A 23646-nucleotide genomic window follows, 5' to 3' on the forward strand; every position below is an offset into this window, starting at 1 on the left:
CCTCCGATTATCGACCCACATCAGGTTCCATCATCAACTACTAATTCACCCGCTGAACAACCTTCTCCAGGCACTGCTACTGCGTAAAAGATCATACCCAATCCAACCTTTTACTTTTTACCCTCATCTTCTTGATTCTGATTAATCTATAATCTTTTACAGATGTTTAGAGAGAAAAGATCATACAGCTGTGAGATTAATTTTCATTTTTTTTTAGAGACTTATTGAAGATTAAGTTCATATATTCTTTCTCGGAGCTATGATTAATTAATTTCATTCATGAAAAAAAAAAAAAAAGAAATAAGGGAACTGCTTGTTTACCGTGTATGCTTTTTCTTAGCTTTCTCCGTCGGAATTAGTAGACTAATTTTCCACACGTTTTAATTTAGACTGATCTGCTAGTACCCATCTTAAATGGATATGTTAATGTGGAGTAATGGTGTTTGTGCCCATAATTAACAAATGATACATGATTACCTCTATATATATGTGTGTGTGTGTGTGTGTATGTCTATGTTTGTGGCATAGCATGCATAAAATTAATTATGACAGTTTAGTGTGCAAAAACACTTGGGAAATGGAAGGTTTCGTTGGGTGGAGTGGAGCTACCGTTTTGAAAGTGACGAAATTGATTGTGAAAATCACTTTACAACTATACATGTACACATATATGTCCACGTATGTATATTAATTATTTATTTATGAAAAATCTATTCCATATTTTGTAAGAATGGCTATAAATTGAGTATAAAGAACATATTTTATCGTTATTGAATTTTTATTTCTTAAATTTTAATTAAGAGATAAGAAAATACACTAATTTAAAAAAGTTGTAACAGTTGAGTTAATGACTTGAAATTGTAACATGTCCCTATCCCATCTCAAATATATATATATATATATGTATGTATGTATGTATATGGGTTCCTATGAATTTAGCCTTCTAATGATTTTTCCCCCCTTAAAAAGTAATTGTTAACAAATTAAAGTATTTTAAAAAAGATGGGTATACACATTTTGATAATCTTCATTCACAGTCTCTTTATTCTTTTCCCCCAAGCATGTTTTAGGTAAGTTTTGTCAATTGGATAGGAAAATTTTTTGTCATAGATGACACGTTTTTCACAATTTAATTACATTCAACAAACTAAAACCAATTAATCATACTCAATGTCTAAGTATGCAAAAAATTTTAATAGATATGTTAATGAAGTTGAATAAATACCTTTTATAGAGAAATAATATATAATTCATAATTAATTACGATTCATTTTTCAACCGTCACGCGATCAGAATTCTAATTTTCTTTTACTACATGAAAGTTTAAAGTCTTATATTCTATTTGATTTTTCTTTTTAGATACAAAGAAAATGATACAAACGCAAAACAAGCACAACATAAAAATAAATGTAGAGATTACACATTCTAAACCAGGACACCCCAATGAAATCCTCTCTCATGATGCTTAGGAGATCTGTAGGAAGGTGTTGCATGTAATAAGATCCAGAGAGCTACGAGAATGCCTGATTCGCCAAGTAATCAGTACAACGATTTCTCTCATGGTAGACATATTGTATATTGACATTCCAATCTTTTAGTAACTAAATTTTGATAGTCAGAATCAGGTTAGAGTTAGCATTGAGAGGAATCAACTCTTTATTGAGAACTCTATTCAAAATTTGGACTGCAAGTGCACTATTCATCTCTAAGATAACATTACTTGAACCTAGGTTCCAAACTAGTTCTAGACCATCTAGACCCTCCAAAGCTCAGCCTGTAGGACGGAGCAGGTGCTAATATTTCACAAGTGACCTCGAAGCCACTGACGTTGTTGTCTCTACCAATCTTACCCACACAGGCTGTATCGGTACTCCCACAGAGTGTCCTGTCTGTGTCGATCTTGATCCAATTCTAAAGTGGCAGTGTCCGACTTTATTTGATTCTTTTATGAAGTTTTTTTCACTCTTTTTTTACAGTATTACTTTATTATTAGTTATCAAGAATCATTTAGACTTGTAAAATAATCCTTATTAATCCATAAGGGATTCCATACTATTTTCTATAATTAATTATGCTAGTTTAGTATAATTAATAATTAGTTAATGGCGTATGGCTATACTAATCTAGTAGCCGCCACGACTAACAGTTCCTTTAAATACATATAGTGTATCTCCATCTTCCACACCATGCCACTTGAGACTACAATCCTCCCTCATGATCCTTTGCTTGTGTATAAATAAATAATCATCTCGGGGAAGAATGTTCGAATTCAACAGCTGCTGCTTTAGCTCGTACACTGTGTTTGAATCCTTCATTTCTGCAGGAATCCTAGCCGAATTCAGCAAACACGACGCCGTTTGCACCACCACGCTCACCTTCCTCCCAGCATTATGCTCTCTCATTCCATTCACCGTCTTAAAAAACACCACTATTTCCGACAGTTCCCCTATCCCGTACTCGCTCAGATTCCGATAATCGTCTTCCAATTCCACGCCGGAAAAGTAAAGCAGCATCCTCCTGACCGGGATACCGTCTATTATGTGGATTTTTTCTTTCAGGCTGCGGACCGTTTCGGTTAATCTGTCCACCTCGATGTTAACCTGTCTGGCTGAAAATTTTACTGTGATTTGGATCCTGTTGTGATTCCGGTGGCTGATGGGCTGTGAATGTAGCGGAGTTAGCTTGACGGCGAGGTCGATTTTTGTGCCGTCGGTAACGATTGGATAGTCCTCCATGTCTAATCCGTCGAGGAGTTCCCAGCCGGAGACCGAGAGAGTCTGGGAAGCTAATGGGATTCCGAGGAGTTGCTGGATCTTCCTCTTGATTTCTAGAACGGGTTCTTGCTCGCCTACTTCAATGGAGAATAATTCTTGTGTGCATGCCACAATATTGACTCTCATTGTTGATTTTCTCCTGTTGTATCCTTTGCTTTTTCTCTGGAAAACTTGATTAAAAAGGAAGAGATTTATTATATATATTTTTTGAAGAGAAATAAAATGAATGATTTGGGTAACAAGAAACTTGTGAGAAATACTCACAAAATACATGGTCTGATTCTGGTAGTTAGTTTATGTTTTTTGAAATTATATTTTATATTTTAATAATTATATAATTTTTGTATACTGGTAATGATATAATAAATAAAATTTATAATTTTTTTAACGGTAATTTGAATTAAGTATTTCGCAATAAGAAATGTTTAAACAGAGATTTGATGGTCATGTTGATGGAAACGGAATTTGAACACTGACCAAGATGATCCGTTGGTGAAGAAAGCATATTCTTCTATGTGTACTTAGGGAGCATGCATTTACATAAAACATATATAATCTATAACATTTTGTTTTCAATAATAACCATTCCTAGTTTATATTTTTTCCATTATTTGTTACATCTCTTTTTTAAGTTTATCGGATATATATATATATAGTAATACAGAGTTCGAATTTTATTAATGTTCACCATTTAGTTAGTGTATTATCGTGAGATAATTATAATAAATTAAAATTTCAACTTAATTAAAAAATAAGTATATATAAGATGTACTTTTATTTATTTCAGTTAGGAAAGTTATACAATCAAAATTTATTTATCTCATTTTCTATGTTGACTACTTCCATAGTAATTGAGTAAAATTAACAGATAAACAACAGTGTTCTTCCTCTTTTTATCAATTGGGAAAAACAAATTGAATCAAATACAAAGCAAGATGGAATACCATGCCATCTCCAAATTTCAAGCTCAATACACACAGTAACTTAAATCCAAATTTTTCTTAAAAAACCAGTAATTAATGAAGTCAATCTCAATTCACAAAACCACATTTCTTCCTGATTTCACCAGCCTTACCAGTCAACACTCCAATCTTTCCCATTTTCTCCATAGACACAGCAAAGTCTCCGGCGAAAGTGAGTCCACGAGTAAGCGCCTGGAGCCTAACGTAAGCTTGGGTCGCAACATCGTTTAAAAGTGCTGCATCAGACTGAAACAATCCTCGTCTCTGAGCCACGACTTTATAGTAGTTGACGTCGAAGGTTTTGACACTACCAGGGTCCATCTCCACAAGGGTATTTTGGTCTCCAGGCTTACACTTTTTCTTCAACTGAACGACGTAGTTTGGATCCAGAGTTGGGTCGGTATCGCCTTTGCCGGTGAAGTTATAGAGGCGGTTGCTGAAGCTTCCGCAGTGAGAGATTCCGATGGTGTGGCCTCCGGACAAGACAGCCAGGTCTTTGACGTTCAAACCCTTGACGGCAAACATTTGCTTGAGCACTGTTATGTTGGCGAAAGGTGGCGGCAAGTTTGTTAGCGCCTCCGATTTAATTGACACTTTACCGTCTCGTCGTCCGGTTGGGACTTCCCAGTGCGGGCCATTGATCTGAGATTCGCATGAACGTTCTTATTTTATACATACATATATATATATATATAATATATTTCTTATAGAAACTGTTATGAAATATTTGTAATAATGCTATTATATATATATATATATGTATATTGTTCATAAGTATAGAGTATATACTTACTATGGTAACAGCATCTCTAGCAACTAAAGCAAGAATATCAGCACAAGAAACAACTCTTGGACAAGCCTTTTCTAATGCAGATTTTACAGTATCAATTACTTCGAATCCCCGCAAACTGAGGTTCGGAATCGCATCTCTTTCTGCATTCTTTTTTGAAGAAGTTAGAAGTACAGACCCGTCACATCCCTGCAAATATTCCCCAACCTATATCAGTAATTAATCTTACAAAATGTTAAGAGATAATCTAACTGTAGGTAATAATTTATTAAAAGTAGGAGAAAAAAGAATCAGAAACTAATAGAAAAAATTAATTTTTTATGATAATAATTTATGAATATATGAGTATATATAGACACTATAATATTTGTATCATAATTAAGTTTCATTTATGATTATAATTAAATTTAAGATATGAATCCTTCATAAAAATTTAAAATGCACATATTTATAATCTTAATTCCTCAGTAAAATATATATTTTTTTAAATTATTTACTAAGATAAATAATTATTATTTTCATAATTAATATGCATTTCTAATTACATATTTGAATTGGGACAATAAAAAAAAACATTACGCTTACAATGAGTATAATGCTCTTTAAAACGAAGAAAGAAAATCGTGAACTTACACGAACAAAACAATCATGAAAATGCATCCTGAGCAAAGCAGCTGCAAGAGAAGGGTTTTTGGAGATGAATTTATAAGTAATGTAGTAAACAATGTGCTCAGCTTGAGGACATTTCTCACGGTAGAAATCTCGATGCAAGTAATGGGCATTTGCGAGGTGTGCGGGCAAAACCAAAACCAGAAGAAAGATGAAGGCAGAAACAAGGTTTTTGGTAGCCATGTTTGTCAATTGTCAGGAGCTTGAGTTCATGATCAGATGGTGTGTCTTCACTTGCTTTTATAGTTGAGATTTGGGTTTTTCAACATCTCACACAACCTGGCAATTGCTCGTACTATGAATTTTCTTATTAATTGTTTTTATAAGGTTAATATATACATATCTGACTTGCTAATTCTTAATTACATAATTGTTAATTTTAAACCTTAAGATGATTAACTACTGTTTTATCTTAACAATTCGTATGTCTCTCCATCTGTAAGATATATGTACGTACATCTATAATATAATATATATATATACACGCATATATATTCTGGGAATGTCTTTCTCAAGAACCTAAAGGGTGAGACATATATGTTTGCACGTTATTGAAGCAACTTGTTTGTAGTGGGGGACTCTAAAATTGTAGGAAATTAAGAATTATATATGCACGATGTGCAGCTTGTCAGATAGCAGGACAAGTTCAAGCTATTTTAATTTTCCCTAGTCCAGCCAATCTTAGTAGTTGATGATCATATTATATACAAACATATATATATATATATATAATAGCTCAACTTAGCGTTACTACCACTATTTCTATATACACTAATAATATCCAACAGACACATATTACCACAAGTATGGTAGTATAAATGTTCTTTTGGAAGTACCAGAAAATATTTAAATTACAGTTAAATCAATATATTCATATAATACTTTATACATGTTAGTAATTGATGCTATTTTTTGAAAATTTAATAATTCTTACATTGAATATGATTTATATACATATATATATATATATATATATATAGATATGATAACAATAAATAATCATATACTAAAAAGTTGTTCTTTGTGGGTAACACCAGTTTTTAATGGGCCCATTTGTATTTATGGGTCTCGGCGGATTCGGTTTGGACCGGGCTGAAATCTAATTAAAGATTTTGTAGTTCAGGTCTCATTCAGCCCAACTCTTTTGGGCTTTAAATTATTTTTCCAAATCCAATTCCAAAAAATTAAATCCAAAGGCCGAACCAAATTTGGTTCCACCATAAAATCAGCATATATATATATATATGTAACAACATTTACTTCAGTGCATATAGGTAGCTGGTTGTGAGAAATGGCCACCCGAAAGCGTCTTTCGCTCCTCTTACTTCAACTCCTTCTTGTTCTAGCCCTGCACCTCGCACATGCGCACCGCCTGAAACTTCGATTCTACAAGAACACCTGCCCTAACGCCGAGGCTATCGTTCGTAATACCACTTATAAATTCATTTCCAAGGCCCCAACTCTTGCAGCTGCCCTCCTAAGGATGCATTTTCATGACTGCTTCGTTCGAGTATGCTCTTACAACAATATTATGTGTATATATATATATATATATATACGTATATCATTTAAAGTTATTGCTACTATCTAATGAGATGGGTTCAATTTGCAGGGATGTGATGGGTCTGTTCTTTTAACTTCTTCAAAAGAGAATGCGGAGAGAGATGCCAGTCCAAACCGCAGCTTAAGAGGGTTTCAAGTTATTGATGCTGTAAAATCTGCACTAGAAGAGGCCTGTCCTTGCACGGTTTCTTGCGCTGATATTATTGCTTTAGTTGCCAGAGACGCAGTTTCTCTGGTACATATATATACATAGTCTATATTTTCGACACACGTAAACTAATGCATTCATCTTCTACAATTTTATAATTAATGTGTCTGTCTCAGATTGGTGGACCATTTTGGGACCTTCCAACCGGCAGAAGAGATGGAAGAGTATCACTTAAATCAGAGGTGAGACCCAACGTGCCGTCTCCCTCTTCTAACGTAACAGTGCTCAAACAAATGTTCAGCGTCAAGGGTCTGAGCGTCAAAGACCTGGTCGTCTTGTCCGGAAGCCACACCATCGGAATCTCTCACTGCAGAAGCTTCGGCAACCGTCTCTACAACTTCACCGGAAAAGGCGAGGCCGACCCATCTATGGATCCAAACTACGTCGTTTGGTTGAAGAAGAAGTGCAAACCAGGGGACCGTACTACCCTTGTGGAGATGGACCCTGGTAGCTTCAGAACCTTCGACGTCAACTACTACAAAGTCGTGACTCAGAGGCGAGGATTGTTTCAGTCTGATGCAGCACTTCTAAACGATGTTCAGACCCAAGCCTATGTTAAGCTCCAGGCGGAGAATGATGGAGTCAGCTTTGCGGGAGACTTTGCAATATCAATGGTGAAGATGGGGAAAATTGGAGTGTTGACTGGTAAAGCTAGTGAAATCAGGAAGAAGTGCGCTTTCGTGAATTGAAGTACGTATTAAATTACTTGTTTGAGTTTTAATGGCGGATTTGTTGAGTTTCTGTTTATTTTTCTGAAAAGGAAAATTGGAGATCGCATGGATGCAGGTGGTGGGAAGTGGGAAGTTTCCGTTTGATCCCGTTTTGTATTAAATTTCAATTTGTATTCCCCGCAAGTGGTTTATTTCACTTCTCGAGAAATAGACACGATAGCTCCTATTGGGCTGACGGGTCAGGCCCAAATTAGACTGGATCGGGCCATGATATATATATATATATATATATATATCTGTAAGGGTGTATGAGTAAATAATTTTCTTACCAACATTAGGGACAATTTCGTTCCACCCAAAAAAGAAATACCAACGGGTTGTTCTTCGTTTTTTATGTATTCAATATTGTTATATATATATATATATATATATAATTAGTAAATTAATATATGCAAAATGGGTGCGTGTAATTTATAAAAATATGTTTAAATTATAAAGGAATTAACTTTTAGAAAAATTGTGGGAGAATAATTAATTAATTATTTATTTATTTTGTTCAAATTGAAAGGACAAAGGAGCTTGCATTGCATGGACGGTGCACCCACAAAAAAAGGTGCTCCTTTCACTTTCTGTCTTATAAAGAAAAGTTCAAAAAACACAATAATATTCTTACTTCCAAATTAAGCACTCGCATCATGTATAGTTCCCAATTATTAATTTTTCTAAACTTTTTTAAAATAAATTATAAATTATATAATACATGTACAATCAATAATACCATAATAAAAATAACTTTTTAGACAAAAAAAAAACATACATACACAAACAGAAAAAATTGATTTCCATATATAATTTCTCATATACATACATTTATATATATTATGTTAATTTAAAAATTAAATTAAAAATTTACTAATGTGTTATTTAAACTAAACCCCAACAGATTTATAATGTTTCTTAATTAAAAAAGAAAAATAATTCACGATATTAAATTTCCTAAGTTAAATAACCTCATTTTAATTTTCATAAAATTATGCGAACAAAATCAATTCTCCACGTAGAAATTGTAGGTCACCCTGATCATCATGTAAATACACACACACACACACGCGTATATATATATACACACGCAAACGTGTCAACCTTTTGTTTTTTTTGTTTTTTGCCTTTGGATGGAAGCTAACTAGCCAATGCCATATATCTTTGACCACCAAAAACAAGTGAAGAAAGCTTGTTAATTAATGGCTTCTTGCTTCTTCAAAGAATTTACGGGGATAAAAATTTAAGTAAAGAAAATATAGAATAATCATTGCAGTTCATTATTCTTTCTTTCCCCCTCTAAAAGAAAAAGAAAAAGAAAGAAATTCTGAAGGCATCATAGCTTATAACTTTTTCCAAGTGTCGGCTACGAGAAGTGGCTGCAGCTAACCAATTATCGTACATCCCTTGGTGTGTGTATATATATATAATCGAGCTATATAATTCATCAATATAGCTTTTCTTGGTAAAACAACCTACCCAATTATATCATATTAGAGAGCAGGTAAATAATTTGACTCATTCTACTTACCCAGTTTTGTATTTGCCTCACTAGTCTGCTACTGTAAGAAGAGATCTTCACCAAATCCATTCATACACAACAAAACATGCACATATACACACACACACACACACACACACAAACATACAGATAGACATTACAATCTATATCATATAATTTATAAGTCATACTTTAATATTCAAATTATTCTTCGGTAAGGAATTTCCATTAAGTGTTTGAGAAATGATTATTGCATGGGAATTAATTAACTCGGTTTTTGCCAATCAAATAATTAAGAAGTTTACGCGTCTTAAATTTCTTGTTAATCCTGCAAAAGATTAATTTAAGAAGTCAGAGAAGGAAATTGCCAATTTTTACAGATCAAAAAAGGATGTTTGAATATTACGCTCACTTTTGTTGGAGACACGAGCATAACTAATCATCATATTTAATAATCTACCTTACTTTGGAACCTTACAGTAACCTTTTACTTTAGATAATACATACTTGTCTATATATATATACGTGTCTGTGAGTATTGTTTTTTCAATGAAGAAATACGTCATACAACATACAAAAGTAGCACATGTTAGCTAGATAAGTGGTCCATTTTCAGGTCTTGTTATCCATCAAAAATCGAGGTTTCTATATATAAATAAACACACACACACATATATATATACACCAGTTGTATCAAACGTTCAAAGCCAGAAAATCCTAGTCTACTGTGATCAAGTAAAGATGATGAATTGGTCAGGCTTATTAGTCTTCTTGGTTTTCTTAGGAGTAATAGCATCGGGTGAAGCACAGTTGCAGATGAACTACTATGCTAGGACTTGCCCAAAAGCTGAGAAGATTGTCCAGGATTTCATCAACAAGCACATTCATAATGCTCCATCATTGGCTGCACCGCTCATCAGAATGCATTTCCATGATTGTTTTGTCAGAGTAAGTAATTAACTTTGTCTTTGAAGTGCTCAAAACTCATGATCTGTGCTGAAACTCTTCTTGTGTTTTTGTTATGTGGGTGGCAAGGGGTGTGATGGATCTGTGCTTATAAACTCAACTTCAGGCAACGCAGAGAAGGATGCTACACCAAATTTGACACTTAGAGGGTTCAATTTCATTGAGAGTATAAAGAGTTTGCTGGAAGCTGAATGTCCTGGGGTTGTCTCCTGCGCAGATATAATTGCTTTGGCCGCAAGAGATTCCGTTGTACTCACTGTAAGTAATTTCTTTGCAGAACAAATTTCATTTCTTTGAATTCTTTGTTGGGTTCCTAATTTGATTTTCAAAAGGGAGGACCGTCTTGGAGAGTTCCAACGGGAAGACGAGATGGGTTGATCTCAAATTCCTCAGAAGCTTTAAATGATATCCCATCTCCATTCAGCAACTTCACCACCCTGCAAAGACTCTTCGCCAATCAAGGACTTGACCTCAAAGACTTGGTTTTACTTTCCGGTAAAAACCCACGAAAGAGTTACAGTTGTTTCCCAAAAATTTATATATTTTATTAATTAAGCAATATATACACATTAATCATGACAAATTTTAAAACACAAGAGTCAAAAAATAATTGGTACGGAAGAAAATTTATTAGTATGTTGGTGTATTTTTAGGTGCTCATACAATTGGAGTTTCTCATTGCTCATCGTTCAACAACCGGCTATTTAACTTCACCGGAAGAGGCGATCAAGACCCTGCTCTTGACAGCGAATATGCAGCCAATCTAAAGGCCTTTAAGTGCAGAAGTTTGAGCCTTAGTGACAACAACACACTAGTGGAAATGGACCCAGGAAGTCGGAAAACATTCGATCTCGGATATTACAAACAGGTGATCAAGAGAAGAGGTCTATTCCAATCTGATTCTGCTCTCACAACATCCTCCACAACCCTCTCTTACATTAACCAGCTGCTCAAGGGATCTCTTCAAGACTTCTTTACAGAGTTTGCCAAGTCCATGGAGAAAATGGGAGGAGTCAATGTCAAGACCGGATCCGCCGGTGTCATAAGGAAAAAATGTTCAGTGGCCGCTGCCTAAATCAACCCAACCACCCTCGTCCCCACAAAAAAAGAAAAATTCAATCTTGATTTTAGTTTTCAGGGTGTTAATTTATGTAGTTGCAGGGGATTTGTTGTGTATTTGTATGGGATCAATTCTTTTGATGTGTTGTTTTCTTTGTTGTCAATATTTTTGAGCTTCCTTGTTTGCTGTTTGCTTTCAATAAATTTATTTATAAAATTTATCCTTCTACCTATTTTAGAAATATACTAAATTAATTTTTAAATAACAGATGAAATGAAACTGATATTTAAAAAAAAAAATTAAAATCATAAAAAAATTAAATTATTATCTCTTGTCTGCTCAGTTTTTTCATTTTTGTTTCTTATGAAAGTGTGAGTTCCGTCCCTGTAATTTTATTTGAATGTTGAGTATATTATTATTATTATTATTATTGGTATGCAAATGATATATATAAATTTTTATTCAAAAAAAATATTATTTATAAACTATTAAATTACAGTATGGTTAATAAAAATTTTGAAATATTCGTCTAATGCTTATGTAAAGAATATGATGAATCAAAGACAGGTGGATTTATTTTGTTATTAAACATGAAATTACTAATTTTAAAATCAATAATCTAATAATTTTTTTATTTATTTTTGAATTTTAATTTAAACACATGAAAATATTCTAAAAATCTAAAATTTTTATATAAATTATAAATAATTAAATCTAAAAATTCAAAAATTTTATGATAAAATCGCATCTTAATTAAAATTTCAGTTTGACTGAAAAAAACATTCCACACTTATTTTTTTTTTAAATAAAAAAATGCAAAATATATGAAAATGGATATGGGCCCAAACGCTCTAGCCCATTTAGGGCCCATATCTTGGTAGTTCAATGCTATAACTAAAAGGAAAAAGTTTCCTTTGACAGAACTCCTAACCCTAATTTCACCAATCTTGTTGAAACCCTAATTTCTCTACGCTCCTTCTGTGTCTTCCTCTATATATATCACCCAGTCGTTCTTCATTCATCGTCTCTCAAATTCTTCTTGGTTGTATATTAATTTGATTTCATCAGTGAGGTATTTGTGATAAATCAATTCTTAATCATCTTCTATCTCATCGACATTAATTTGTTCTTTTTCTTCTCAATTTCGTTTTTCCCAACTTTTTCTTATGAAAAGGATGCGGTGAGGAAGCAATTGTTTTGGACTAGAGTTTCAGATCTGGGTCTCATTCCCAGAAGTTGAAGAGTAACCCTTGGCTGTCTGAGTAATCCTTTTCATGAAACCTCTCTTTTTCGCATATTCAAAGGTGTTCTCTTCATCTGAACCTTCCTGTTTGGGTTCGATCTGGTTTCATATTCTGATCGTCAGATGTTTCTATCGAAGTATTAGGGTTTTTTGGGAAAAGCCCTTTTCCCTTCATCTATTTTCACAGATAGAGGGAGAGAAAAGGCTATTTCCAAACAACCCTTATCACTTTCTTCTTGTTATTCAAATGGCTTATGATGATAATTCTAATTATCTTAGCGGATTTCAGTGAGATTTCACGATCAATGATCTGATTGTTACACACACTGAGGCCTTTGTATTTTTTGGTTCCAAATTCAAATTTTTTATTTTATATTCTTTCTAGTATTACGGTAGAAGGGAATTGGATGCAATGATGAGATGAGGCACTTGAAAAGTGTTGAAGAGTAGTGGACAAAGCCTGTAAAAAGGTTCTTGCCGTGAGCTCTCTTTTCATTAACGACTTCTCCTTCCACTGAGCATTTTTCCCTTTGGTAATCGTATTATAACTTAAGATTGGAGATGTTGAATGTAAGATTTGGTAGGCTGGCAGGAAAAAGGCGAAAGTGGAATTAGGGTTTGTTTGTTTGTGTGGAAAATTGGCGTCCATTACCAATTCTGGGGGATGATGAGTTCCTCTTGGTATAATGGCTCGGACGCGAAATCCAAGTTATGTGGCTATCCTGATCAATGGTGTTCTTCAATGGCATTTGATCCCGGAAACACCACAGATATTGTCTTCAATTCAATCAAGACATGAACTTTATGTTGTGCAGTTATTAGATTAGTAGCAATATTTCTCTGTTTTTGATTTCATAAACGATAATGGTGGAAAGAGTGTTGAGATTTTGCCGATGAGGAAGAAATCCCAAGAATAGGAAGTGCCGTATGACACTTTTAATCAGCAGCAGCGGCTCCCGGAAGTCTGGTGGTCCCGGTTGCCCCCAATCACGGTCCCTTTGATACGAATCTTCTCCCGATTCGCTCTCATTGGGCGCCGCAGATTGGTCGGGATCATCGGGCATACGGTGCTCTGCTGTGTGGGTGATTTGTAACGGGTCCCTGAGGTTTTGTTTATAAATTTTTTTGAAGAATATTCAAGTTTGTTTTTTGAGGTCCGATGCCACGTCGCTGATAGCCGAAAATGGCGATGATAAGCGATGCTATGATTGGACCAAGAGCGATTTCATGTTTCGCTTGCTGATAGGAACCTATGGATCTGAGTTCGGGTGATCCATGGAGCCGATTTCTGCGATTACAGTTTATAATGATTTAATTGCAATGAAGTGAATTGAGGTGGAGCCAATGAGGATTGTTTATATTTAGTTGGAATTACCGTCTGAATTCTTTTGATGTCATTTTAGACTGGTTTTCTGAGGTTCCGTTTTTATATCTCCTTATTTTAATTATGATGTTCAGAGAACAAACAAATATATGAACACATTGTGTAGAAGAATTATTTCCTTAATATCCTTACTGATAAATTCCTTAAATCAATGTTGTGATCGGTCATAAAGTTGATTTTTTTGTGAATTTAATTGCGCAAAAAATTTGATCTTTTAAATCAGAATAATCAATACAATAATGGAAACAAGAAAAAGAAAATGAAAATCAGAGCAAGGACGAAAGGGCTTAAGCATTTCACCCTCATCCATCAAGCGGAAGAGCTTCCTCTACCGCTCAAAATACGTCATCAAGTCATAACGCCAAATTTATCTGACGTAAATGGTCGAAGACAACATATGAATAATAAGGCAGAGTGAGGTGGAGGCGTGAGAGAGAGAGAGAGGAGCTCTGGTGAAGCTTCTTCAAGCTGCGACTCAAGAAAATAGGCTCTGGGTTTCGAGAAGCAGGAATATAGAACGCTCGAGTGCTATGGAAGTTGTTCTGATGTAAACCCAACAGAGTGTTATTTAATGAGCTAAGACGTGAGAGATTTTGTGAAGCAAGTGAAACACAACAAGTCAGTATTTTCTGCTTCAGCGGTAAAATTCTTCTCTCTTTTGGATGTTCCCTTTTACTGTAAATTCTCAGAAAAATGGTGATTATCAGCGTGGATTTTGATTTCTTTTTCTCTCCTTGTAATGGTTGATGAAGTTAATAAAATGTTACCAGGTTAATTTCATCTTGTATTCTTCTGCTTTTCAGCTTTACTGGATTTGGTTTGGGATAACGTTTCCGTTCTGTGAGTAGCCTTTTCTCCCTTTAATGTATTATTAGTGGATTTGAGGATCTTAAACCATTGATTCGAGACATGAGCTTCCATTGTTAATCGAACAGTTTTCTTCCTTATTATCACATTTCTTTCGCTGTTATATCTGGTAACTGATTACAATGCTAAGATTTGTTTAAGTTGTTCATGTAAGATGGACTCATGAAATATGTTAAACCCCTTAGTTTGCGTACTTTAGTTTGCGGTACCATATGTTTGAATAAATTCCTAAGAAAGCCAGTTAAGATGTACTATGATTTCTTCCCCTGTTTTTTGGCTATTAGTTATTGTTTACAATGGTAGGATGATTGATGAGGGAGGATGAACTATTGAAGTGAACTAAGGCTTGACACTGGTATTATGTTCTAACTTTTTCTTTTTATGCAATAACTTTTTGAAGAAGGGTAAGCCTGAATGATGTAGCCGTAGGATCCTGTATTTTTCTGTCTCGTTACTTGAGTTCCTTACTCTTTGCAATGTGGTTTTGCATGGTTTAGTATCATGTAGCTGTAGGATAAGGTTATGCCAACGGTGCCAACAATTCCTAAACATGTGTATACTGTGTTTTCTAGTGTGTCTTTGAAAAGATTCATAAAATTGTTTTGCATGATTATGCCATAACTCTCTTTAATCTGTTTTTTAATTAATGGGTGCTATTTTTGCTATTATATTCTTTTAATCTTGAGGAATGAATGGAATGGATGTCCAGGTTAGTGGATAACATGTCTAGGGAGGCTTTAAGATGATATATCCATTGTTGGATTGGATTTATATGAGTTAACTTATGTTACCTTCATTGGCCAAGGATATCTTAACTGGTTTATTTCACTGAAAATCATGCTAGGAGTTTTTTTACTACTTTTTCTTGTGAACTCTTTAGTCAAATAACTTTGGGACCACAAGCTGGACATGTTGCATTTTCTCCAGAATATATGATTGAAGAGGAAGTTTTCCTATACAGGACTTTGGAAACACTCCAATTTTCTTTCGTGATTTTTCTTTGTTAATTTGCTGGACTTTGATATTCTGCAGGTCTCCTTTGCTTGGTGGGCATTTTCATATCGCCATTCAACTTTGTCTCTCTCGATGAAAGTTGTTGATCTTTTGGCCTTAATTTTGCTCTAAGAATCCTGCTTTTTTTTTTTTTTTTTCCTCTAAGAACTGCCACTATCATGCTTAAAGCAACCTTCATTACCTTCTTTTCAATCTTTCCTATCAAACCCAGAACATCAAAACTCTTTCTGCACTCTGTTTCTTGTGCTTTCCTTTGCAGCCACCCACCTGTTCAACAAAAGGCGTCACTCAATGTTGCCACTAGGCACCAACTCCCCCCAGCTTCAGCTTATGTTCACCTCCCTTTCTGTCGAAGACGTTGCCACTACTGTGACTTCCCTATTGTTGCCCTTGGCTTGTCTTCTACCAAAGATAATCAGGACGACCCACGGATATCCAACTACGTAGAATTAATTTGCAGAGAAATTAATGCTATGAAACCTGATTGCCAGGCCAACCCACCTCTTAAAACCATCTTTTTTGGGGGTGGGACGCCGTCTCTTGTGCCGCCAAGTCTTGTTTCCTTGATTTTAAATGCCTTAAGAGTGAAGTTTGGGTTGAGCTTGGATGCTGAGATCTCAATTGAAATGGATCCAGGGACTTTTGATGCTAGGAAAATGGAACAACTAATGGAGTTGGGAGTGAACAGGGTTTCTTTGGGAGTTCAAGCATTTCAAGATGAGATGTTAAAAGCCTGTGGAAGAGCTCATGGTGTTAAGGAGGTGTATGAGGCTATTGAAGTTATTGGATCATGTGGAGTTGAGAATTGGAGTCTTGATCTTATCTCTTCTCTTCCACATCAGACGCCACAAATGTGGGAAGAGAGCTTGGGACTCACCATTGAAGCACAGCCCAAGCATGTGTCCATTTATGATTTGCAAGTGGAACAAGGCACAAAATTTGGAGCTTTGTAAGTAATAGTATTCTTTCCACGAAAACTATGGTTCTCTTGTTGCACAATTTATTTATGTTAAGCTTAATTGCAGGTATACTCCAGGGGAGTTTCCTTTGCCGTCGGAAATACAATCCGCAGATTTCTATAGAATGGCCTCAGACATGCTCAGAGAGGCTGGTTACAACCACTATGAAATTAGTAGCTATTGTAAGGACGGATTTGAATGCGAGCACAATCTTACATACTGGAGGAACAAGGCGTTTTATGGTTTCGGCCTGGGTTCTGCTAGCTACATCAAAGGAATGAGGTTCTCAAGACCAAGGAAGATGAAAGAGTATGCAGAGTATGTGCAGAATTTGGAGAATGGGGTCGTGGACTGTTGTGGAAATGGCCATGTAGATGCCAAGGATTTGGCAATGGATGTGGTAATGCTGTCGCTTAGAACTGCTAGAGGCCTAGAGTTGAAGTCTTTTGAGGAAGCATTTGGTTGCTCACTGGTAAACTCTATCTGCGAGGCCTTTAAGCTTTATGTAGAAAGTGGGCATGTGGTTTGCTTGGATGAGCAGAGAACAAATGTATCTGCTGATCAGTTCAGTAGCTTGCTATCAAGTGAAGGCAAGATCACGCAAGGGATTGCTTATATTCGGTTCGGTGACCCAGACGGTTTCTTATTATCAAATGAATTGATATCGCTTGCTTTTGGTGCTATAGCTCCATAGACAGTCTTGCTCGGAAGTCGAAACATTCTGAAAGAACCTGCAACATCTGGGTATGGAGACTGAAATATTTCTTGAAATGCAGAGTGTGCTGCATCATTAACACTAGGAAATTTAGCTACTGCATACTGCATAGATGGAAAAAAAAAAAAAAAAAAAAAAGAAAGTGCAAATGGGAAGATGAATTTTCAATTGTCAATTCTCGGAATAAACCAGCTAAGCACATTGACAAGATGATTATTTTGTTAGTTCTCGAAAAGCTTAGGCCTTCGCAAGAATTTTTATGGTGAAGGGACAATTTGTTTGTGAAACAAAATATGGAGAGAATATATATATTTTTTTTGTTAGGGATAAAATATGGAGAAATATTGAAATCATATATTGGTGTTTTAGATTAATACTAAATCATTGGAATTTGTATTTATTTTTTAAAAATTAAATTGGACGGCTTTTCTTAAATATAAAATAGCAAGTAATAAATAACAATGTAACTGAAAGTATTTTTCATTAAGAACTAAAATAAATACTTTTAAAATATATATGTGGTTCATAGAAATTATATTGCATCCCGAATCTTTAAATATGTTTTTATTGCACATTGTGTTCTTTGTATTGTGTTTGAAAATTAATAGAAATGTAGACATTCGGATTTCATTAACTAAATAGAATCTAAAATCTATTGCTCAACTTTTCATTTTAAAAGAATTTGCATCTCTTATTAGTTGAACCTCAGTGTGGATTTTCTAATTGAACTAAAGTGAGAATTTCTTGTTGAATTCTATGGTTTTTTTTTCAGCCACAGAACATTCAATAAGGAATCTTGATTTCCTAACAATTTTTTATTTTCAGAGGACACCATCCAACAAATCCAGATTCTTTTAAAAACTCAAATGATAAGGAGAAAAGGAAGTAAAAAATGGTTTTTATACAAAATTCCATGAGTAAATGGCTGAAATCCTTGGCCTAACCTTTCTTTTTTGTTTGTCATTGGCTTCTTTGAAGCAGAATAGTAAGTTCAAAGAGAGAAACAGAGAAAGAGTTTTTGGCCAAGCACATTCACTTCATTGCCTTCATTACCATCACATTCCTGGGTGTGAGATCCCCCTGGACATCTCATTGCACGAGCAATTTCCCATTGCAGCTACCTCTCTCCGGAAACAATTATCTAACCAAACTATTTCTTGCATGCAAGGTAAATACCCGATAAAATGGCCACCCCAGCAACTGCAGCACCTAGAGATGTAAGAATCTTCATAGTAGAATGAGCTGGCTTCTGGGAAGGAATCGTCATCAGCTCTTGCAGCTGCAACAAAGTGAACAAAACACTGATCAAGCAGGAAAATTGATGTCCAGCCAATGAAGTTTCTTCAGTACAAAACAAGCAAATCTATAAGTTCCATTGGACCAGATTGGTAAAATAGTGAGAAAAGTGCTTGTGGTTCACTTCAGGAAGTGTGATTTACTAAGGAAATACAAAGCAAAGTAAGTAGGATAGGAAAATGTTCACTGACTGTTACAGGCTGCTTCCAATACTTCTTGATTCCTTGTAGGTGCCCTTTTCCAACTATTGCCACGACAGAGCTGTGCTCACTAGCAACTTTTAGGAGGGTAGATGACATATACCTGCAGATTATGCAGATCATAGAAAAGTGAGGACAAAAAACAACTATGAATTAAAGAGTCCATGAAGTTACCTCATGAGCTTTCAGAAGAGAAATCACTCTGCCATCACCAGCAGAGCTCTAAACTTTGCATTTTCTAGATGTTCATCTTTAGCTATATTTGAAACAAATCTAGAAAATTGATGGAATTTATTTGCAAATCCAAATTTTATCTCAACTATGAAAAGATTATGTTTTATTAGAAAAGAAAATATTAACATCATATGAATTCCATAGAATTGGAACAATACATTCCCCTCTATCAAATCTGATGGAAGAGCATTTTTCCAGTTCCATATGAAATTCTTTATGCAATAGTTATAGAATCAATCAACACGACATGGATGAAAATGCAAAAAGGTTCAAGGTGTGTGATTATCTTTCCAAAAGATACATATTAAGATAAAATATCTATTTCAATGTTCATGGCGGAAGAGAGTCATGCTCCCTCAATTGGAACATTACATTGTCAAAGAATGAATTAGAGAGTAAACAAATTTGACACTTATAGTTGTGGATTCTGGCCGACATTGATAAGATGGTGTGCTATTCCCAATAGGAAACATTCCAACAGATAATGTTTACCCTAAACGACAATAGCAAAGAGATAAACATAACAAACTGAAACATTTTTATGGGCTTCTTGATATCTCTGGTGATTGATGGAGATGAAAAATGGTTTTAAAATTACATAAGAATAGCCTGTGTAGTTAAATTTGTTCTATCATGTTTCCATTAGGCATGAAGGAAAAAATGAGTAGACAACCTTAACCAAAAAAAAAAAAAACAAAAACTAGAGAACCAGTTCTGCACACTGATTTGAGTAAAAAACCAACCGGTATGGTTAATAAATAACACTGGAACCTACTAAAGCCTACTGAAAAAAATAATAAAGCATCCACTTTAAGCAAGTTCAGCATACACAGTACTCTAAAGAATGGCTACATCTGCTAGTCTGCTGCAGCATGCATACAAAAGGGGTAATTAAAATTCTGGTTATATATTAGAAAGTTGGTCAACAGTTTCAAGCACCATATAAAACTTGATAGCCAACAGTATAAACTTGATATCAAGTAGTTTGTAGGGAAAAGATTATACTGACTGATCTCTCTCATGCACAAGAGTTTCCATTAGCGTGGGGAAGTCCTTGCTCATTTCTTGAATCACAAGTGTAAGCATGTCAACATCATCCATTTCCTTCAGCTAAAGACAACCACATCATTGTCAACCAAATTTTAGAAAATAAAATAAATGAGTGTTTCTTAGGGCCTATACCTACAAAGAATTGAATTTGTGCATTAAATGAAAACTAGTGGGCTCACCATTTTGTTAAGATCCTCTGGACTGGGCAAGAAGACTGCTTGAAAAAGTAATGAATATAATAATTTTGTCTTATGCCAGAGTGGCATCTTTGCCCATGTTCTCCGTAATGTAATCTGTTTCAACCAAAATCAATTCATAACTGAAATGCTCTTTGTATCAATCCCCAGCATAGGCTAGGTGATGCAGAAGAAATAAGTAAAATAGCCGCCTGCATGAAGCCCCATGTGATTTAAATCTTACAATCAGCTATCATAAATCCTGTACTGCTTGCTTTATCGAGAAGAAAGCAAAAGGCGAGTAACTGTTGGAAATCTTAAGTTGCACATACAGACATCTAGTTGGTGCTTTACAGCCAATGGTCAAATGGAGCAACCCTAGTATATGGTCAAAGGGGCAGATTGACGGCTGAATACATCAAATGATGGATGATCAAATGAATCATGATGAGGGAAACAGAGAAGTTCAAATTTCACCATTAGAAAAATATGTCACCTGTACTGGACGATCACCAAGTATCACCTTGCCACCATACTTCATTGCTTCTTCAAATGCCACACGAAACTCAGAACCAGGAAACACTTCAAGCCTGCTAGCAACCTAGCACAAAATTGGGCAACAAATTAAGAGAAATAGATTTATACAATAATAAAAAAAAACCCTAAAGAAATTAAAGCTTTAAAATAAAGAAACATGCCTTGGCAAGAAACCAGCTGTAAAGTATTCCAAACATATTATGATTCTTCTTCCACATGTCTATCATTTCTCCCACCGTTGGTACCTGGTGCACCAAAAATAAGTATACATGTAAGGAGAAATTTTAGGGCTTGAAATTACTGCCCTGGCAAGACTCTTAAAGAGGGAGAGCAAGCTTTTTTCACATTATAAACGTCTGGCAAGGCAGGAATTAATAAGATACGGAGATATTCTTTACACACTCCACCTGATCAACTATTGAGGCACAGAAGTGTAACTGCTGAAACCATAATTGGCAGCTAGAAATAACTTAAAAAAAGATAAAAATCACATAAGGTTTAGTACTTTTCCATCATTAGCTCATGAACGATAGCAATTATACAGGTATCCCCATGCAATAGTAGAATGCTGACAATAACTTATAAGTGTTTACAATAAGTAAAAACAAAATGCTATAATTTGCTGGTTTCCTGAAGTTGGCTCAAAGAGGAGAATAATAATAAATAAAAGCTCATGTAAGGGACCAAAGGTAAATTAGGAAAATAGAAAAATAAAATTCAAGGGTAAAAAGGATAAGTTGGACAAGGCTAGTTTTGTCTTTTCCATCATAATAAATTAGGAGAGGAAGATCTGGATCATCATATCCCGCGGTTACAAATTCCTACTCTATAGCCTATACCTAAGCATGTACTTAATGAATGACGGAGATGGAAAATTATTGAAATTGGAATCAAATCTTTCTCCCGAATCTAACCGATTCTCGGCTTTCTTTCTCTCTATCTCTCTCTATCTCTCGGCTTTCTTTCTCTTTCCTTCTTATTTCTTCCAGATTCGAATCATGTATCAGGTTCATGACAGGGGGAAAAGACAATGCTCTCTGTGTTTGTCAATGCTAAAGCATGAAAAGATGAATTAAAAAAATAAACTTCGAAGGAAGGCAAACCTTCAAGTTCTGAGGACTAAGCACTGCTATTCGGCTTGAGCATAATTCCAAGAAAACGACCTGTAGTTAAGAGATGCACACTTAGGTTTTATATGCTAATATATCCCCAGAAATAAAACATGCTAAATGCATGCTGCTAACCTACCACATGACTTATCCATCAATCAAGTTTTAAGTTTGAAAAGGAAAGCACCTGAGGTTTTAAAGTACTGATTACAGCTTGAACTTCTCTGCATGAATCCTGTAATTGAAAAAATTAATAATCAAATTAACTATATCTCCATGGTATCAAAATATCAATAGACTGTCGAAAAAATTGCAAACTTGAAGTCCAGGAAAAGAAGGCTCATTACAAAGAACAACAAAAATGATAATCTTGTTAGATCACTTCATTGTTGGAGAAATTTAATATTCTACTTTTCTGAAAATAAACTTGCAATAACCAATGCAAACTTATATATAAAAGGGGGGGGGGGGGGGAGTCAAAATAAACAATTAAATGATCAAGAGAACTAATTCCAAGATATCCATATTCTTCAACTAAGGTCACATAACTATTCGGTGTTCCAAGACTTTAAGTTGAACAGAGAACTTCAATAAAATGGACAACAATTATACTTTACAACTGTATTGACAATACCTGCATAACCCATCGCTAACTATAGTACATTAATTTCGTCAGGCTCAGCTTTTGTCATGCAATGACTAAAATCATGCCTAAAGCAATTTCTTTAACCATTCAAATTTTAGGAAAAAAAAAAACTAGAGAGAATTTTTCTTTACTCGAATTTTATAGAGGAGAGAGGCAATAATTTCTTGCAGAGGGAAATAACAAAACAAAAATATAAGGATTATATGTTAATCGCACAGCTAAATATTCTCTTCTTGTACCTAGAACAGCTAAAATTGAGTCCTGAAGTTTCCAATTTATCCTCTTTCCTCGCAAAATTTTCCCAGCAACCTAACACAAACCGAAGACTAGAAATCACACAACGGTACCTGTGAAACATGAGCAGTGCCAACCAAGTACACATCACATGTGCCACCCTCGGCCGCTGACTCACACGTGAGAACCACGACGCTTCTGGATAGCTCATCGGGAGGCACTTCCCTCCTCGGCTCCGAGGAACCCTCAGTCTCCGCGCCATCCACCGAAACGGGTTCCCCCTCATTTGGCAACTCATCCTCTACTTTCACGATGCTCTCGCTCAATTCCTCCATCTTAGGGCTAGGCGTTTCAATGTGAACAAAGTCCTCGCTGGCGGGTGGCTCAGACTCCGGCGGCGGTGCATGAGGTGGATCCATCGCCGGAAATATAGGGTCGAGTCCTCGTTGATAGCCGGTGATGGCAGAAGCAATAATTCTGGGGTTTCGAACGCCACAAGATGTGAAATTAACGATGTTTGGAGTGAGTCGAAGAGGGATTCTGGCAGGGATGCTTTCAATCAAGAAATGGTGTGAATCGCGCGAGTTGAGCGAGGTGATTGTGCGACTCAAGCGATTCATAAAAATCGAGCCTATGAACCGGGTAATCACTTTGCTGTTTATAAAGATCTTATTCGGATCAACGTTCCTATCGTGTACATTTTCACTGCATATTTATTTAACATTAAGTTTGCCCACTGGGTTCTGAGAAAATAAAGAAGGAAGATTTTGTTTCTTTTA

At 35.2% G+C, this 23646-nt stretch overlaps 6 protein-coding genes and 7 non-coding genes across 16 annotated transcripts; 10 read left to right on the forward strand and 3 right to left on the reverse strand.

The window, feature by feature from the left end:
• Window positions 1-1444: 1444 nt before the first annotated feature.
• Window positions 1445-3004, reverse strand: LOC148266720 (Ubiquitin-like superfamily protein). The gene has a single exon (XM_088214667.1). The coding sequence runs from the start codon at window positions 2898-2900 to the stop codon at window positions 2124-2126; it is 777 nt and encodes a 258-aa protein (XP_088070793.1). The 5' UTR covers window positions 2901-3004; the 3' UTR covers window positions 1445-2123.
• Window positions 3005-3615: 611 nt separating this feature from the next.
• On the reverse strand, window positions 3616-5378 carry LOC110821807 (peroxidase 1-like). The gene is made up of 3 exons (XM_022051756.2): window positions 5160-5378; window positions 4530-4715; window positions 3616-4378 (listed from the first exon to the last, which is right to left on the reverse strand). Exons 1-3 carry the CDS (start codon window positions 5376-5378, stop codon window positions 3806-3808), a joined length of 978 nt encoding a protein of 325 aa, XP_021907448.2. The 3' UTR covers window positions 3616-3805.
• A 1101-nt stretch (window positions 5379-6479) lies between these two features.
• On the forward strand, window positions 6480-8031 carry LOC110821815 (peroxidase 1-like). Its single transcript, XM_022051763.2, has 3 exons — window positions 6480-6705; window positions 6808-6993; window positions 7083-8031. Exons 1-3 carry the CDS (start codon window positions 6487-6489, stop codon window positions 7653-7655), a joined length of 978 nt encoding a protein of 325 aa, XP_021907455.1. The 5' UTR covers window positions 6480-6486; the 3' UTR covers window positions 7656-8031.
• Window positions 8032-9745: 1714 nt separating this feature from the next.
• Window positions 9746-11435, forward strand: LOC110821721 (peroxidase 3-like). The gene is made up of 4 exons (XM_022051643.2): window positions 9746-10125; window positions 10213-10401; window positions 10476-10638; window positions 10797-11435. The coding sequence occupies exons 1-4, from the start codon at window positions 9919-9921 to the stop codon at window positions 11216-11218; spliced, it is 981 nt and encodes a 326-aa protein (XP_021907335.1). The 5' UTR covers window positions 9746-9918; the 3' UTR covers window positions 11219-11435.
• A 685-nt stretch (window positions 11436-12120) lies between these two features.
• On the forward strand, window positions 12121-17738 carry LOC148266721 (Radical SAM superfamily protein). 4 transcript variants are annotated; one of them, XM_088215964.1, is made up of 5 exons: window positions 12121-14470; window positions 14634-14670; window positions 15001-15052; window positions 15730-16660; window positions 16737-17738. In XM_088215964.1, exons 4-5 carry the CDS (start codon window positions 15870-15872, stop codon window positions 17362-17364), a joined length of 1419 nt encoding a protein of 472 aa, XP_088072090.1. In that variant the 5' UTR covers window positions 12121-14470; window positions 14634-14670; window positions 15001-15052; window positions 15730-15869; the 3' UTR covers window positions 17365-17738. The 4 variants fall into 4 exon arrangements, with proteins under 4 accessions (XP_088072090.1, XP_088072088.1, XP_088072087.1 ...); XM_088215962.1 differs by having other exon boundaries at window positions 14634-15052; XM_088215961.1 differs by lacking the exon at window positions 15001-15052.
• On the forward strand, window positions 12375-12473 carry LOC148266722 (small nucleolar RNA Z157/R69/R10). Its single transcript, XR_015818194.1, has one exon. It is a non-coding gene; the product is annotated as a small nucleolar RNA Z157/R69/R10 (small nucleolar RNA).
• Window positions 12695-12781, forward strand: LOC148266723 (small nucleolar RNA R11/Z151). The gene has a single exon (XR_015818201.1). It is a non-coding gene; the product is annotated as a small nucleolar RNA R11/Z151 (small nucleolar RNA).
• On the forward strand, window positions 12853-12969 carry LOC148266724 (small nucleolar RNA Z152/R70/R12). Its single transcript, XR_015818197.1, has one exon. It is a non-coding gene; the product is annotated as a small nucleolar RNA Z152/R70/R12 (small nucleolar RNA).
• On the forward strand, window positions 13097-13222 carry LOC148266725 (small nucleolar RNA snoR80). Its single transcript, XR_015818193.1, has one exon. It is a non-coding gene; the product is annotated as a small nucleolar RNA snoR80 (small nucleolar RNA).
• LOC148266726 (small nucleolar RNA U49) lies at window positions 13335-13400 on the forward strand. Its single transcript, XR_015818209.1, has one exon. It is a non-coding gene; the product is annotated as a small nucleolar RNA U49 (small nucleolar RNA).
• LOC148266727 (small nucleolar RNA snoR2/U65) lies at window positions 13600-13748 on the forward strand. Its single transcript, XR_015818207.1, has one exon. It is a non-coding gene; the product is annotated as a small nucleolar RNA snoR2/U65 (small nucleolar RNA).
• Window positions 13785-13870, forward strand: LOC148266728 (small nucleolar RNA snoR77Y). Its single transcript, XR_015818174.1, has one exon. It is a non-coding gene; the product is annotated as a small nucleolar RNA snoR77Y (small nucleolar RNA).
• Window positions 17739-18255: 517 nt separating the features above from the next.
• LOC110821784 (uncharacterized) lies at window positions 18256-23631 on the reverse strand. Its single transcript, XM_022051730.2, has 9 exons — window positions 22981-23631; window positions 22175-22222; window positions 21982-22041; window positions 21040-21123; window positions 20838-20942; window positions 20345-20458; window positions 20125-20225; window positions 18873-18984; window positions 18256-18664 (listed from the first exon to the last, which is right to left on the reverse strand). The coding sequence occupies exons 1-9, from the start codon at window positions 23485-23487 to the stop codon at window positions 18536-18538; spliced, it is 1260 nt and encodes a 419-aa protein (XP_021907422.1). The 5' UTR covers window positions 23488-23631; the 3' UTR covers window positions 18256-18535.
• Window positions 23632-23646: the final 15 nt, after the last annotated feature.

The sequence above is a fragment of the Carica papaya genome, chromosome 3 (assembly GCF_054855325.1).
Source record: "Carica papaya isolate Zhongbai chromosome 3, ASM5485532v1, whole genome shotgun sequence".
NCBI classification, from domain to species: Eukaryota; Viridiplantae; Streptophyta; class Magnoliopsida; order Brassicales; family Caricaceae; genus Carica; species Carica papaya.